Here is a 12,425-nt window from a genome sequence, read left to right as displayed (position 1 = left end):
CACATTTCCATGTTGTCACTGCTGTTGTATCCTACTGACTCACCAAACAGTGACGAGCCCCCACCGGGAGGATGCTCGTCTTTTTACTGACAATATTTGAATGTATGGCAGAACAAATTTCCTTCGTGATTAATAAAGTATCTATCTATCTATCTATCTACCGGTATCTATCTATCTATCTATCTATCTATATATCTATCTATCTACACCACCTACCAACCTTCTATCTATCTACACCACCTACCAACCTATCTACCTACCTAGTACCTACACACCTACATACCTACCTACTTTGATCACATTTTGGGTTTGGGGAGACATGGGATGTTTAATGTACACATATATGTGGTGCATCTGTTTTTTGATTGTTATTCTCTCACACTGAGACAAATTCCTAACAACTGTTTTGGTACAGTATAGTAATAAAGCATTTTATAACATACCCAACCTTCTCCATTTGTCCTGGATGAGGAGAGTGATAAAGGGTATAACCTGTGTGAGATGAGTGATAGAAGGACTGAGAGGGTGATAAGCCATATCAGCCAGATAACAGTTACGAGGCCTAGGGCAGATACGGCCAGATGACCAATCAGCGTAAGCTGAAGTTCAACCACATGCTGAAGTGCACCCTGGGCGCGACCTGCGCTGTGCGTTGCATAAACGGAAGTGCTCGAATTTGGAGGAAGTGCTGCGTTTAAGGGAAGTTACATCACATGGTGCAGGTCTGTTTACATCCCCCAGAGAAACAAACCTAAACAGATTGTAGCTCTTAACTCCTGCTTAATAGTTGTAACTTTGTCAGAATCCATTGTTTTTGTTTGGATATTGTTTATTGCGAGCGCAACCGAAGTAGTGGGAGAAGTAGAATAGATTTGTTTCCAGCGCGGAATATGTTTGCAGGAACACTGCACTGTGAGAAAACAAAAGAAATCTGTGGAAACTCACATGGCGGAAGTCCCACCTTTCTAAACACTCTCTGCCTCATATCACACCCAGGCTTTTCTCTTGGCAGATGAGTAAGCCTGGCTATGCGAGATTAGCTAAGTGTCACATGAGCAACCTTGCTGTGGAAGGAACTAAACACTGCCGCGAAACACTGTTATGGCAGATGGTTTGGTAGAATTCACAGCTTAGGAGACCTTGTGGTTCATCCTGATGACAAAGGGAACAAAACAGTGAAAATAGACCTTCGAAGCTTCACAACAAAAATGGCCACCTGACTAAACATAGACCAACAGTAACAGTATTATAGAACATGCAGCACACATCAAAGCAGCAGAGGGAATATCTACCAGCAGTAGGTTTACCTTAAATCAGTGTGCCTACTGTATGTCTCAAAGACACAACTGTCAGAATGCTTAATGTCAGCTGAAGGTTATATCAATGTGTCAACAAACAGCTAGCAGGAGAGGTCCACTTGACTATGTTTAAACAAAAGCTCAATGGGTATTAAGCCCTATATACTTTGATGCACAACGTATAGCAAAAATAGATTATCTACAAGCTTGTGATGCCGAGTTTGTAGATCTATTTTTGTGTGTTTAAGTGTTTAACTTTTTTTGTCAAATGCTGCTTATAATGACATGCCCAAAATAGGGACACCAGATAAAAGATAGAAAACACACCCAGTATGATAAGTAGTTCAGTTAAAGCCTATATCCATTTCCTACAAATAAGAATAGAATCAGTAGCCCAGATGTCTCATAAAGAAAAGTACAAATAAAATAATGAAACCAAACAGAAAAATAAGTGAGCCCTAAATTAGCCACACACAAAAGGCAAGCTGACAAACCTGAATACCCTGCTTGTTATGCTCCTTTGTGATTAATCTAATAAAGCAGACATTTAAAGACTTTCCCTCAATTTAGTACTTGTGAGAAAGGCATTGGGTTGTTTCTAAACTTGCCTAACAACTACCTCTGCCTCACTGGAAGGATCACAAAACACGGGAACAGTTCTCCAATCTGTCCACTGGCTGGGGCAAGAGAGCTTTCTGATTAGTATTCACTGACATGTATCTTATCACTCTCCTTTCATCACTTCCCCTGGCACTTGACACCGAAATATCTGATGCCGAATCAATCCTCCCTCACATCCATGCTCCTTGATGCAAACATGTGGTTGCTGAGCAATCCAATACCGTCAAAACCTTCTTACACGCAGTCCTCAAAGGAAGACCAGACTGATGTCTGTAAAGGCATATCACGCTGGTATAATACACTTTTGTGACACTGAGGGTTAAATTATATATATTAAATTCAAGGCCCTTGATATAAGTCATTATTTGTGTGTGTGTGTGTGTGTGTGTGTGTGTGTGTGTGTGTGTGTGTGTGTGTGTGTGTGTGTGTGTGTGTGTGTGTGTGTGTGTGTGTGTGTGTGTGTGTGTGTGCGCACGCGCGTGCGTGCGTGCGTGTGTGATGCAAAACGTTCAATCCTGAGGCGGTGAATACATCAAATGTCTCCATAGATGTCAGCCATTTTGTTTACTATGATGAAGACTAAAAAGATTTGTCACCGCGATGAAAGGAGCAGTTTTAAAGAGAATTGTACGGGTCAAGTTGTCTCACTTAAAATAGAACAGTACAAAGTGATAAGCAATGTTCTTCCTTGCTCAGGGAACAGTTCAAAAGCCAGTATTTGCTGTCAAAGATATGAGATGACGACAGGTGAAGACATATTATTTTTAGAAAGTTGTGCTCCTCAGAGCACAGATTTCCAACAGGCCGTATGGAGGAAGCATAAGCTCAGTTCGTGGCCCTCCCCAGGTTGGCAGAGGGAGAGCAGCGCCCAGGGTTACAGCTTAGGCAATTGGGACTGGGTGAAAAATGGGTTACAAAAAATTGGGATAAAAATTTAGAATACAAGCTTGTGAGCTTGTACATCTTAGGCCCTATCGTGCACCAAAAAAAGAACAGCAATCAACATGAACACCTCTCTGATTAAAAAGATCAAGGAAGTGAAATGATATTCAAGAGCATTAGGTCAGTTATGTACACAAGGTTGGTTTGTACAGTACCACCATCAGACAGGCAAGTTTGATTGAACATGCTCTGTCTTTAGAAACAGAGCACTTCATTAGACAAGCCTGGAGATAAGGGCATGTGGGGAAACTGAGCTACCTACCTTTAATATCCAATCATGTTTTGTTTCCAAACTCATCAAAAATCTCTCCGCTAATTAACTTGTTCTGCCTTTGGCACAATGGAGAGCAGATAATGCCAATTAGAAAGAGAGGGCGGGGTAAAGTAAACACTCCACTGAGATCTGAGAGAATAATAAAGGATTGATGGAGCAACATTATCATCCCAGAAGAGCAAAGGCAGCAAGGGGATATGAATATGGAATCTGGTGTTTGGTATGGAGTCTGTGTGGGTTTTTGGTGACACGGATATCCAACACTTTCCCCTAGCCAGTCCCACAGCATTGCAAGCTCATACAACAATGCGAACTGTGTTTCAACAGGACACCATTGTAACTCATTTATTCCTGATGTCCTATGGGAGCTATAGAGTTGCACATTTCTTATGCACGTTAGCTGTCCCAGCTATCCACTTGCTCAGGTGGGGAGGGGGGCGGGGGGACTGGGAAAACCACTTTATGCTGGTTCTGTGTACCCCTTAAAGAGCATTCATCTCTGCACTGCCGATTTTATCAAAACTAGCCCTTACCCGTTCAAAGATATGAGCTCCAAAATGATGTGCAGTGTGTGGGTTATGGGATGTGCACTGTGCATACAGTATATGAGGGATGGAAAGTAACTTTAACTGGTGCTTGCATTGCATGATAATATGTAGGAGCATCAATGTAAGAAATACCCGTTTCGTTTAATGGCTACCCCCCCCCCAGCCCGCCCGCCCACCCGCCTGCGCACACACCCGCCTGCCTGCACACACACCATCTGTAACAGGGCCAGAACCCCCCCCCCCGCCGCCCGCCCGCCCGCCCGCCTGCCCGCCTGCACACACACACACTCCCCCCCCCCCCCCCCCGTGTGTGTGTGTGTGTGTGTGTGTGTGTGTGGGTTTGTGTGTGATTGTGCATGGCCTGAACAACAGCGCCCCTCCCTTAACATGTGTGGTCACAAAAGGTACTGTAGGCTAAATAGATATAGATACACCATAAAAATGCTATTATACAGCATACGATTTGTGAAAGTGACAAACGGGCTTCACAGTTATGTCAGGTGTGTTCATATGCTGATGGTGATGCGATTTCAGATCAATTGCTCCAGCCACCGAGGAGAAACGCTGTTTCATACAGACAGACACTCACTCACTCACTCAGACAAGACAGACATTCGCAAAATTATAGTATAGATGGGTAGTGCCAGAGAATTGGTTACAGTTGGCACACACTGATACTGTGGGAAACCAGGAAAATGCATCATATCTGCAGTCACCTGTTCAGGAAATCATAACACATGCTGGAATACAGGCTTTAAGACAAAGAGTATGAATGCATTCTGGAACACAGGCTAAAACACAGAGTATGAATGCATTCTGGAATACATGCTCAAACATCAGGAAATCATGTTGCACAGTCTGGAACACAGGCTAGGACAGTGGTTCTCAACCTGTGGGTTGGGACCCCTAAAGTCCCCAAATTATTTTGGGGGGTCCCCAGATGTTTAGCTAAATGTTAACATTGTTTTCTCACTCAACAGTAAACAAACCAACGTACAGTATACAGTTGGTAAGTGTAGGGTATCTGCACATTTCTGAAGTGACAATTTAAGGACTTTTTAGTACCTCTGGTCAAGCATTGGTCAAATTGTCAAATATTAGATAATATTATACAGAAATTGTGTTCTACATGCTCACAACGCCTCGCACCCACGAGGCGTTGTGAGCATGTAGATCGGCTATTTTCACAATGGAATAGATCGAGTCAAACAAAATATAATGCCAACTCCTACAATTCCAAGCTTGTGCAGGGTGGGGGGTCCCCAATTCAAATATGATTATTTTGGGGGTCATGGCCTGAAAAGGTTGAGAACCACTGGGCTAGAACACTGTTTAACTGATTCTGCTGTGAATTTAGCTGTCTCTGTCCTTGCTTTCCTGTCTCTCTAAACTACCTGTTACCACCTAATCTTTTTCTCTCAGCCTCATGAACCGTATATAGCGTCCCGATTCTGGGGCGAATGCTCAGCGAAAATAGCAGATCTACAAGCTTACAATGTGTCGCAAGCAACGCAACGTTTTGAAGTTGTGTCGAGGGAAAAAGAGAGGACCAATTAGAGCCCTGGGGGACCCCGGTCAACTAAATATATAGGATTTAAGACGTTAGCTATTTTGTGAAAAATATTAATAGTAATACTGATTTTGGTGATTAGTAATGACTAGGGCCACCACCATTGGGCCAAACCCTAACCCTTGAACATGAAACATAAAAAGTATTCTAAAAGTCTGAAAGTATATTCAAGTTCAGTTCAGGTCTCCAGCCTACAGCCACAACTGTGGTAATTTAGTGTAAAAGCAGTCCATTTTAATAAATATATTTTACTGTGTAAAGCTAAATGTAAATGGGAGTTTGGCAGCATCACAGTCTCAACAATCATTCCTTTGCTAGTCCCACTAGCAACACACAACAACCTAAGCAGAGTCCTGCACAGGTCCTGTTTTGGAAAATTGCACCCATCCAAAGCCGCAGTACTAAAGCTGCATCTGACCGCATCTGATCAGACAGTACCCGGCCCAACTCTCTTCAAATATATTCAGAGACCCCAACATCAACCAGGTTCAACTCAAAACATAGTTATTGTCACAGTTCACCTAAAAGAAATCAAGCAAACTTTCAAACTTTGAGTTGAACTACAGGTGATTGACAACGGCAGGCTACAGACAGTGATACAAACTTTCCGCTGTCTATAAATCTAACCCGAACTTTAATGTGCTTTACTACCACTCACTCTGAGTCTAGGCTGTCGGCTTAATTCAAGGCTACTCTGTTGCATGCAAGATTTCAGTAGCCTGTATGGAAATAGGCTAATGCCTCACATAATTATAATAATTATTCACAAATGAGTACAGTATGTAGAAGACATAACTCAAATATGTGGGAAGGACTATAACCTTATTTATGTGGAATGCACTCTTACTCAGTGATCCAGCCCCTCTTGCATTATTTTAATTAATTTCACATGATTCAATGGGGGAAACAAATTAATGACCTGATCCTGCAAAGATAAGCAGGACTGTTTTGTTGCACACAAAATAGAATAATACACACAAATTCCGCAGGGTTTTCTTTTGAGTAAGCACACTGAAAACGATTCAAAGCAATGCCTTATTGCCGTCATTCAAAATATCCTGAATCTTGTGCAGATCGCTCAAAGAGATGGTAGAAATGGATGAATGCCAGGAGTCTTGAATAGTCTTGATGGGATATTGGCAGAGACATGGTTTCCCTTCCTCGTATTGGTCAAATAAATGTATGTTTACAAAAGACGATAGTAGCAATAAACCAGCTCTGTGTCACTATGTCCTATCATAACATAATTAGCTGAGTGCTGGAGGGAATAACCAGGTGGACTTTGCATTCACTGACCATCTCATAATTCTCTTACAGTAAACACACATGGGACAAATATTGAAAACCTGGCATCACATTTGCCTCCAATAAATCAAATAAACTGCTGAGAGGGACTGTCTACAATAAGGGGCTGACATCATGCTATTATCTGAAAATAATAAACAGCTACATAAGCAGAAAAGAAAGGATGTCTGTGTCTGTGAAAGTTGTAATGAAAGGTCATGCTCATCTCACACCTACAGTAGCATCTATCAACTCTTACACAAAGCTATTAAAACAGTACACATAAACTCTCAAAGGCAACACGGACACCCACAGTCACATACTGTATTGTAGAAAGACATCTAACCAGTAACCATTCAGGCGCTGTAGTCTCAAGTTTATTCAAGGATTCAATGCTTTTTTATTTAGTGCTCTGATAATTAATTTGATGTAAATGGTATCAACAGTACATAGAACTGCTCTGATGTGTTTTTATTTTGTATTCCCACACCACATCCACAGGGAATAATATCTATGGGTTAATTAAAATGAACCCTTACCTGTCCTTATCCAGTTCCAGTTCTATGTATAAATTGAGCTCAAGATAAACGTATAGTCATTGCACAGAATGGGGTAGGAGGCCAATGACTTATTCCTATGTCCTTAAATGTTTACATCTGATTCTGACATGACGTGATATTGACACATTGACATCATATTGACTTCTAAATATGAAGTTGAAACAGGTTAATATGTCAAAAACACAAACACACACACACACACACACACACATACACACACACACACACACACACACACACACACACACACACACACACACACACACACACACACACACACACACACACACACACACACACTCTTCTAGACAGAAGCCACGGCGTAAACAATAATTTATTTAATGACAAAAATCAAATAATGAAGAGTAAAAACCTTCAGTTATGATCTGTAACCAGATAATTATTAATTACCAGATTTGTTGGAAATAAATGAACACTGAGTTTATTATTTCTACACAGTAAGATCAGTGTTAACTCTGCAAGTTTACTCACTCATCTCACACAATGTCCAACAAGTGTTCAAGAGTGTAAAGATTTATCGTAACGGTTCATTATTATGCTCCCAGAGTTAATTGTACATTTTACTGTGTATAAGTTAGACTGAAGATAAACTTAAAAGTGCATTGAATGGTAGAAGACCATTGACTTGCATGTCTTTGGCACGCTAATTTGTACTTATTAGCGTGCCAGTGTCACAGGCTAAAATATTGCAGATCTGCAAGATCACAACACATTGCATCGTGACGTGAGTGTGTACTGTAGATCCGCTATTCTTGCCACTTTTGGTGTGTGACACTGGCACGTTACTAAGTATAAATTAAACATTAGCCTAGATACCAGACATCTGCCTTCACCTTCACCTTCTAATGTAAAAAGAGCCAAGAAAAAACAAACAAAGACACAATGGCACAGACGCAGGCAGGGAACGGAACCAAAACAGGATCCTTCCAGCAAGTCATTCGGACAACAATCGTTCAACTGATTTAACAGCCTTGACATTTAGGCTACCATATATCTCCTACTCGCACTCGGGTCGGGTCATTCTTTTTTCTCCCACGGCAGAGCCAGAAGAGATAGACAACAAGTTCCCCTTTCATTCAACACACAAACATGTCAGCAACACACATTTCTGACATTATTTGATGTGCACTTTTATTGTAAATCCACATCTGTCAGTTTTCTAGTTCAAGCTTATTGTTTTAAAAGTTTGAGTGCATGAGCAGTGCTGAGTCCTTTGTTCTAATAATGCACCATTTCATAAAAAGATAATACAAATTATTATAAAGCTACTTATACTTCCAAAGTATGCTAAGCTTAGGTGTTAAGAGTTCATTATTTTTGTCTACATTATCATTTTAAATCCAGGACTTACATTCAGAACTAATCTGTGTGTTTCCGCAGTGCACCATGTATCTCTGTGAGCAATGCCCTCTTATTACTAACTGTCAATATCAAACACTACTACAACCATCCTGATGCAAAACCCCTCAATACAGGCCTTCTGTCTTGGACAAATGGGGCACTAAAAGCAGTCTCGATGGGATTGTGGGTAGAGGGACAACAAAACAAAACCATCCATAATGGGAAGAGTTGCTGTAGCTACTAATACACAATGATCCAGAATTTATGCCTCCACTTTGTTTTACAGTAGCCTTGCCATTTGTCATGATTAGCCTGATTTATCAGCTGAGTTTCAGTGTGATTTGTTAGCTGCTCTTGGGTTTGTCTCACAGCAATCCATCTGTTATTATCAACAAACAGCCACAGGCCTGACTCCTAGCAAACACTAGAAAGGAACATATCCCTGCACTGTAAAGTTATGAGTGTTCATTTACCCACTTATACTTGTTGAATAGTGAAAATCGTCTTCCTACCAGTTCAAAGGCATTGTGACTTGTTGTGAGTTTGTAAATCAGCAGTTTTGAACATTTGTATAATTTTGTAAATTTGGGGGAAATAATAATAGATATGATATGAGATGCCAATTCTTATACTGACAGAGTTCAGTTAACAGCAGATTTTACAGTGCAGTAATGTGGATGACATTTAAACAAATAACTGAAATGAAATCACAGTGTTTGGACGTGTTCTCTGCAAACTAAAAGCTCAGGTAAGCCATGTCCCTTTCAGCCATGCGTTTTCTCTTCATCTCATTTTCCCCCCTCAACAGTACTGTGTCGAAAGGAGTGACTTTGGAAATTCTGTCCCCTCTGCTTGAAGAAGGTAATCATGCTATACATCTCTGTCACCATACGGTCACACAGTTAAATAACTCTCCTGCCCCCTTTCAAGTCGCTCTCATTTTCACACACACACACACACACACACACACACACACACACACACACACACACACACACACACACACACACACACACACACACACTAATGCTGCACACACTAATACTGCTATCTAATGGAGAGAGTAGATGTCCTGCTGGGAGGGTGTGAGCTGAATTTCAATAGCTTTTTCCTACTGTCCTGCTTCACAAAGTCAATTCCTTGCTAAAACATGGAGGCAAAACAAGAGTTAATAAAAAGGTGTGTGTGTTTGTGTGTGTGTGTGTGTGTGTGTGTGTGTGTGTGTGTGTGTGTGTGTGTGTGTGTGTGTGTGTGTGTGTGTGTGTGTGTGTGTGTGTGTGTGTTATTATGCATGCATATGTGTATTTTGAGAGTGTGTGTGTGTGTGTGTGTGTGTGTGTGTGTGTGTGTGTGTGTGTGTGTGTGTGTGTGTGTGTGTGTGTGTGTGTGTGTGTGCGTGTGTGTGTGTGCGTGTGTGTGTGTGTGTGTGTCATTGCAGACTTTACTTCAATGAACAGTCTGTTGCAGCCTGCAGGCAGCACCAAAATGAGTTTGGATGCAGCAGTGCTGCACACATGTCATGCAGCGAAATAGATGTGTGTGGTAGAAGTGATGCATCATGCATCATCAGGCATACTGTACACACATCCACGCTTGTAGTAGGCTATACGCACAGCCACAGTGACTTGTACACTTGACTTGACACTGCACAACAAAACTGACAAGACTGCTTTGGGGATTTCTCAAATGAAACGCTACTCACTTGATGAAGTAGCTGGCCCCCTCGTCCGTGAAGCCTTCCTCCCACCCTCTGGGCAAATCTACAACACAAATACAAGAAGGACACAGGACTGTGGTAAGTGGATTGCAGGGACTGTCTGTCACTCTCTATGTTCCTTTTTAGGGGGGGTCTAAATTGACCCTTACAAGTCTGTAACTCTGACAGTATACAAATGGAACCATTGGTATATTGTCAGAGTTAAGACCTTGACATTTTAAAGTTTTAGAACCACTACTGTAGAAAACTGATTCAATGCGGCCAAATATGACCCTGCTGTGCCTACCTGATCTTATCATGTGTCCGGAGTTGACAGGTTCACCAGTGCGAGGATGCAGCCAAGTAGTGGTATGACTTTTATCACTGCAAGAAGAAAGACACCTGTTACTGAACGACAATAATCAAGGCAATTTCACGCAGCACACGCTTTTGTTATTGACAAACGTCGTGCAGCATAACATCACGAAAACAAAAGACCAAACAAAAAAATGAAAGAAGCTCACTTGATAAAGAAGACCCTGCCATCTCTACAAACTCCGTACGACCAGTGGTCGGGTAGAGTGTCCCGCGCGAGAGGTGCCGCCATGATCCCTGTAGTCTGGTAGCTCAGTGGCTTGCATTTATTGTCCCTCCGCAGACTTTCCAGGGAACCCGAGCACTGCTCCGCCGCTAGGGCTGCATAGTTTTAAAGGGGAAGCAAGAGCAAACTTCGACACGGCGTTTTTTGTCCCACTACACACTATCAGCCGACGAAGAAGGGCACAATCCGAGTGTGTCGTTCGTTCGTTCCCAGGCAGCAGCGGCAGCAGCAGCAGCAGCACCCATTAGGTTAGGCTGCTTCAAACTAGCTCTGACATCTATCTACTACACTACAGCTCCTCAACATCACCACACACACACACACAGCCCCAGTGCGGCAAACGCACGGGGTGTAGCCTAGCCCTGCAGGAATGCATTGAATTAAAGCACTGTTCCTTGAAGCTTAACGCATTCCAGGGACAATGGTCGTGTGACATGGATACCTACATCAGACACTTGACTTGATAACGCTGCACGAGATCCCTGATGTGTCTAACCTCTTGCTAGCTATTAAGTTGCAGCACCATGTTGCTTTTGCAAGAACATCATATTATGAGACTTTAATTATTTTATCATTTAAAAACTGAGCTGTCATATCATACAATAGAAAACTGAAATGTGATTTTAGGCTATTAATGGAAAAAGACAACTGATGGCATTTTGATAGGAACAGCAAAATGTGACTCTCAGTTCAAGCACCATGAATGAACAAATCTTTGAACAAACGAAATAATAACCATTGGGATAAGCCACAGATTGTAGCATCTGTGTATAAGTAGTAGTAGGCCTATTATAGAGTTTATTGAACTGATCGGCTTCACATCATTGCAGTCAAGACCTTAAGGACAGAGTGCCTTCCCAACCATGACACATTAAAATAATGCTTACACTGCATCAAACAGCTGAAGCCCAAATGTGTGATGCTGGCCATACTTTTGCTTGAGGGTGTACTGTAGGGCCTGTAGGCAGACAAAGCAGTGCCATAAGTAGCTGTATCACAGCACACAAAAGACAGGCACCAAGCTTTTGGTATTTACTGGTTTCCGTCCCATCCAATCAGTGTTGCTGATGCAGCATTTTATGAGCAGTTTACTTTGTTCCAGAAAATTAGACATACTGTACAAGAAAGACACACAAACCCAGAATACATCTCCTGAGTGATAAAAAGTATTTGTGGTATAGCCTACATTTTTTTCACATATTTTATATTAGTGACAGCACAATTCACAGTCACTACATATAATTTAGGAGTCAAATTCATTTAAATATTCATGGTCATCCTTTACCAATTTATTGATTCTTGTACAACCTCGAGCTTAATGAGTTAGACACAACTTTGAGTGGAAGTATCTCACCTATTACTGTATGTCTCTGGCATGTCCCCCATAGCTTGTGAAGCACTGTTCTGATCAGAACAAATAGTTACACATAAAGACAATTTCACGGGGTCCAATGTGCAACTCCAAGAACAAATGTTGATTAACACATCCCACAAGATTAAAACATTATCACATGGCTTGATATCAATCAGTGCACAAATATCTAGGTTGGATATTATTAGATTAAAGCGCACACACACACACGCACGCACGCACGCACGCACGCATGCATCATCTCAGATGATTACAGTGTAATCATCTGAGATTCTGTCTATTAATTGTTATTTGACC

The 12,425-nt window shown here is 41.6% G+C and overlaps 1 protein-coding gene across 1 annotated transcript in view; it reads right to left on the bottom strand.

Moving 5' to 3' along the window:
* The window catches only part of plekha7b (pleckstrin homology domain containing, family A member 7b), a gene marked incomplete at both ends in the record, with an annotated part of 138,485 nt that extends 127,723 nt beyond the window's left edge, over positions 1 to 10,762 (bottom strand). Inside the window, 3 exons of the mRNA XM_080729427.1 lie at positions 10,162 to 10,219; positions 10,463 to 10,539; positions 10,680 to 10,762. Of these exons, the coding sequence (XP_080585553.1) occupies positions 10,162 to 10,219; positions 10,463 to 10,539; positions 10,680 to 10,762 (218 nt within the window). The remainder of the gene's footprint in view (positions 1 to 10,161; positions 10,220 to 10,462; positions 10,540 to 10,679) is intronic.
* Between the last annotated feature and the right edge of the window lie 1,663 nt (positions 10,763 to 12,425).

This window comes from Nannobrachium achirus (genome assembly GCF_963921795.1).
Source record: "Nannobrachium achirus genome assembly, chromosome: 7".
Classification (NCBI taxonomy): Eukaryota; Metazoa; Chordata; class Actinopteri; order Myctophiformes; family Myctophidae; genus Nannobrachium; species Nannobrachium achirus.
Note: the sequence above shows the minus strand (reverse complement) of the source record. Positions and strands in the feature narration are given on the sequence as shown.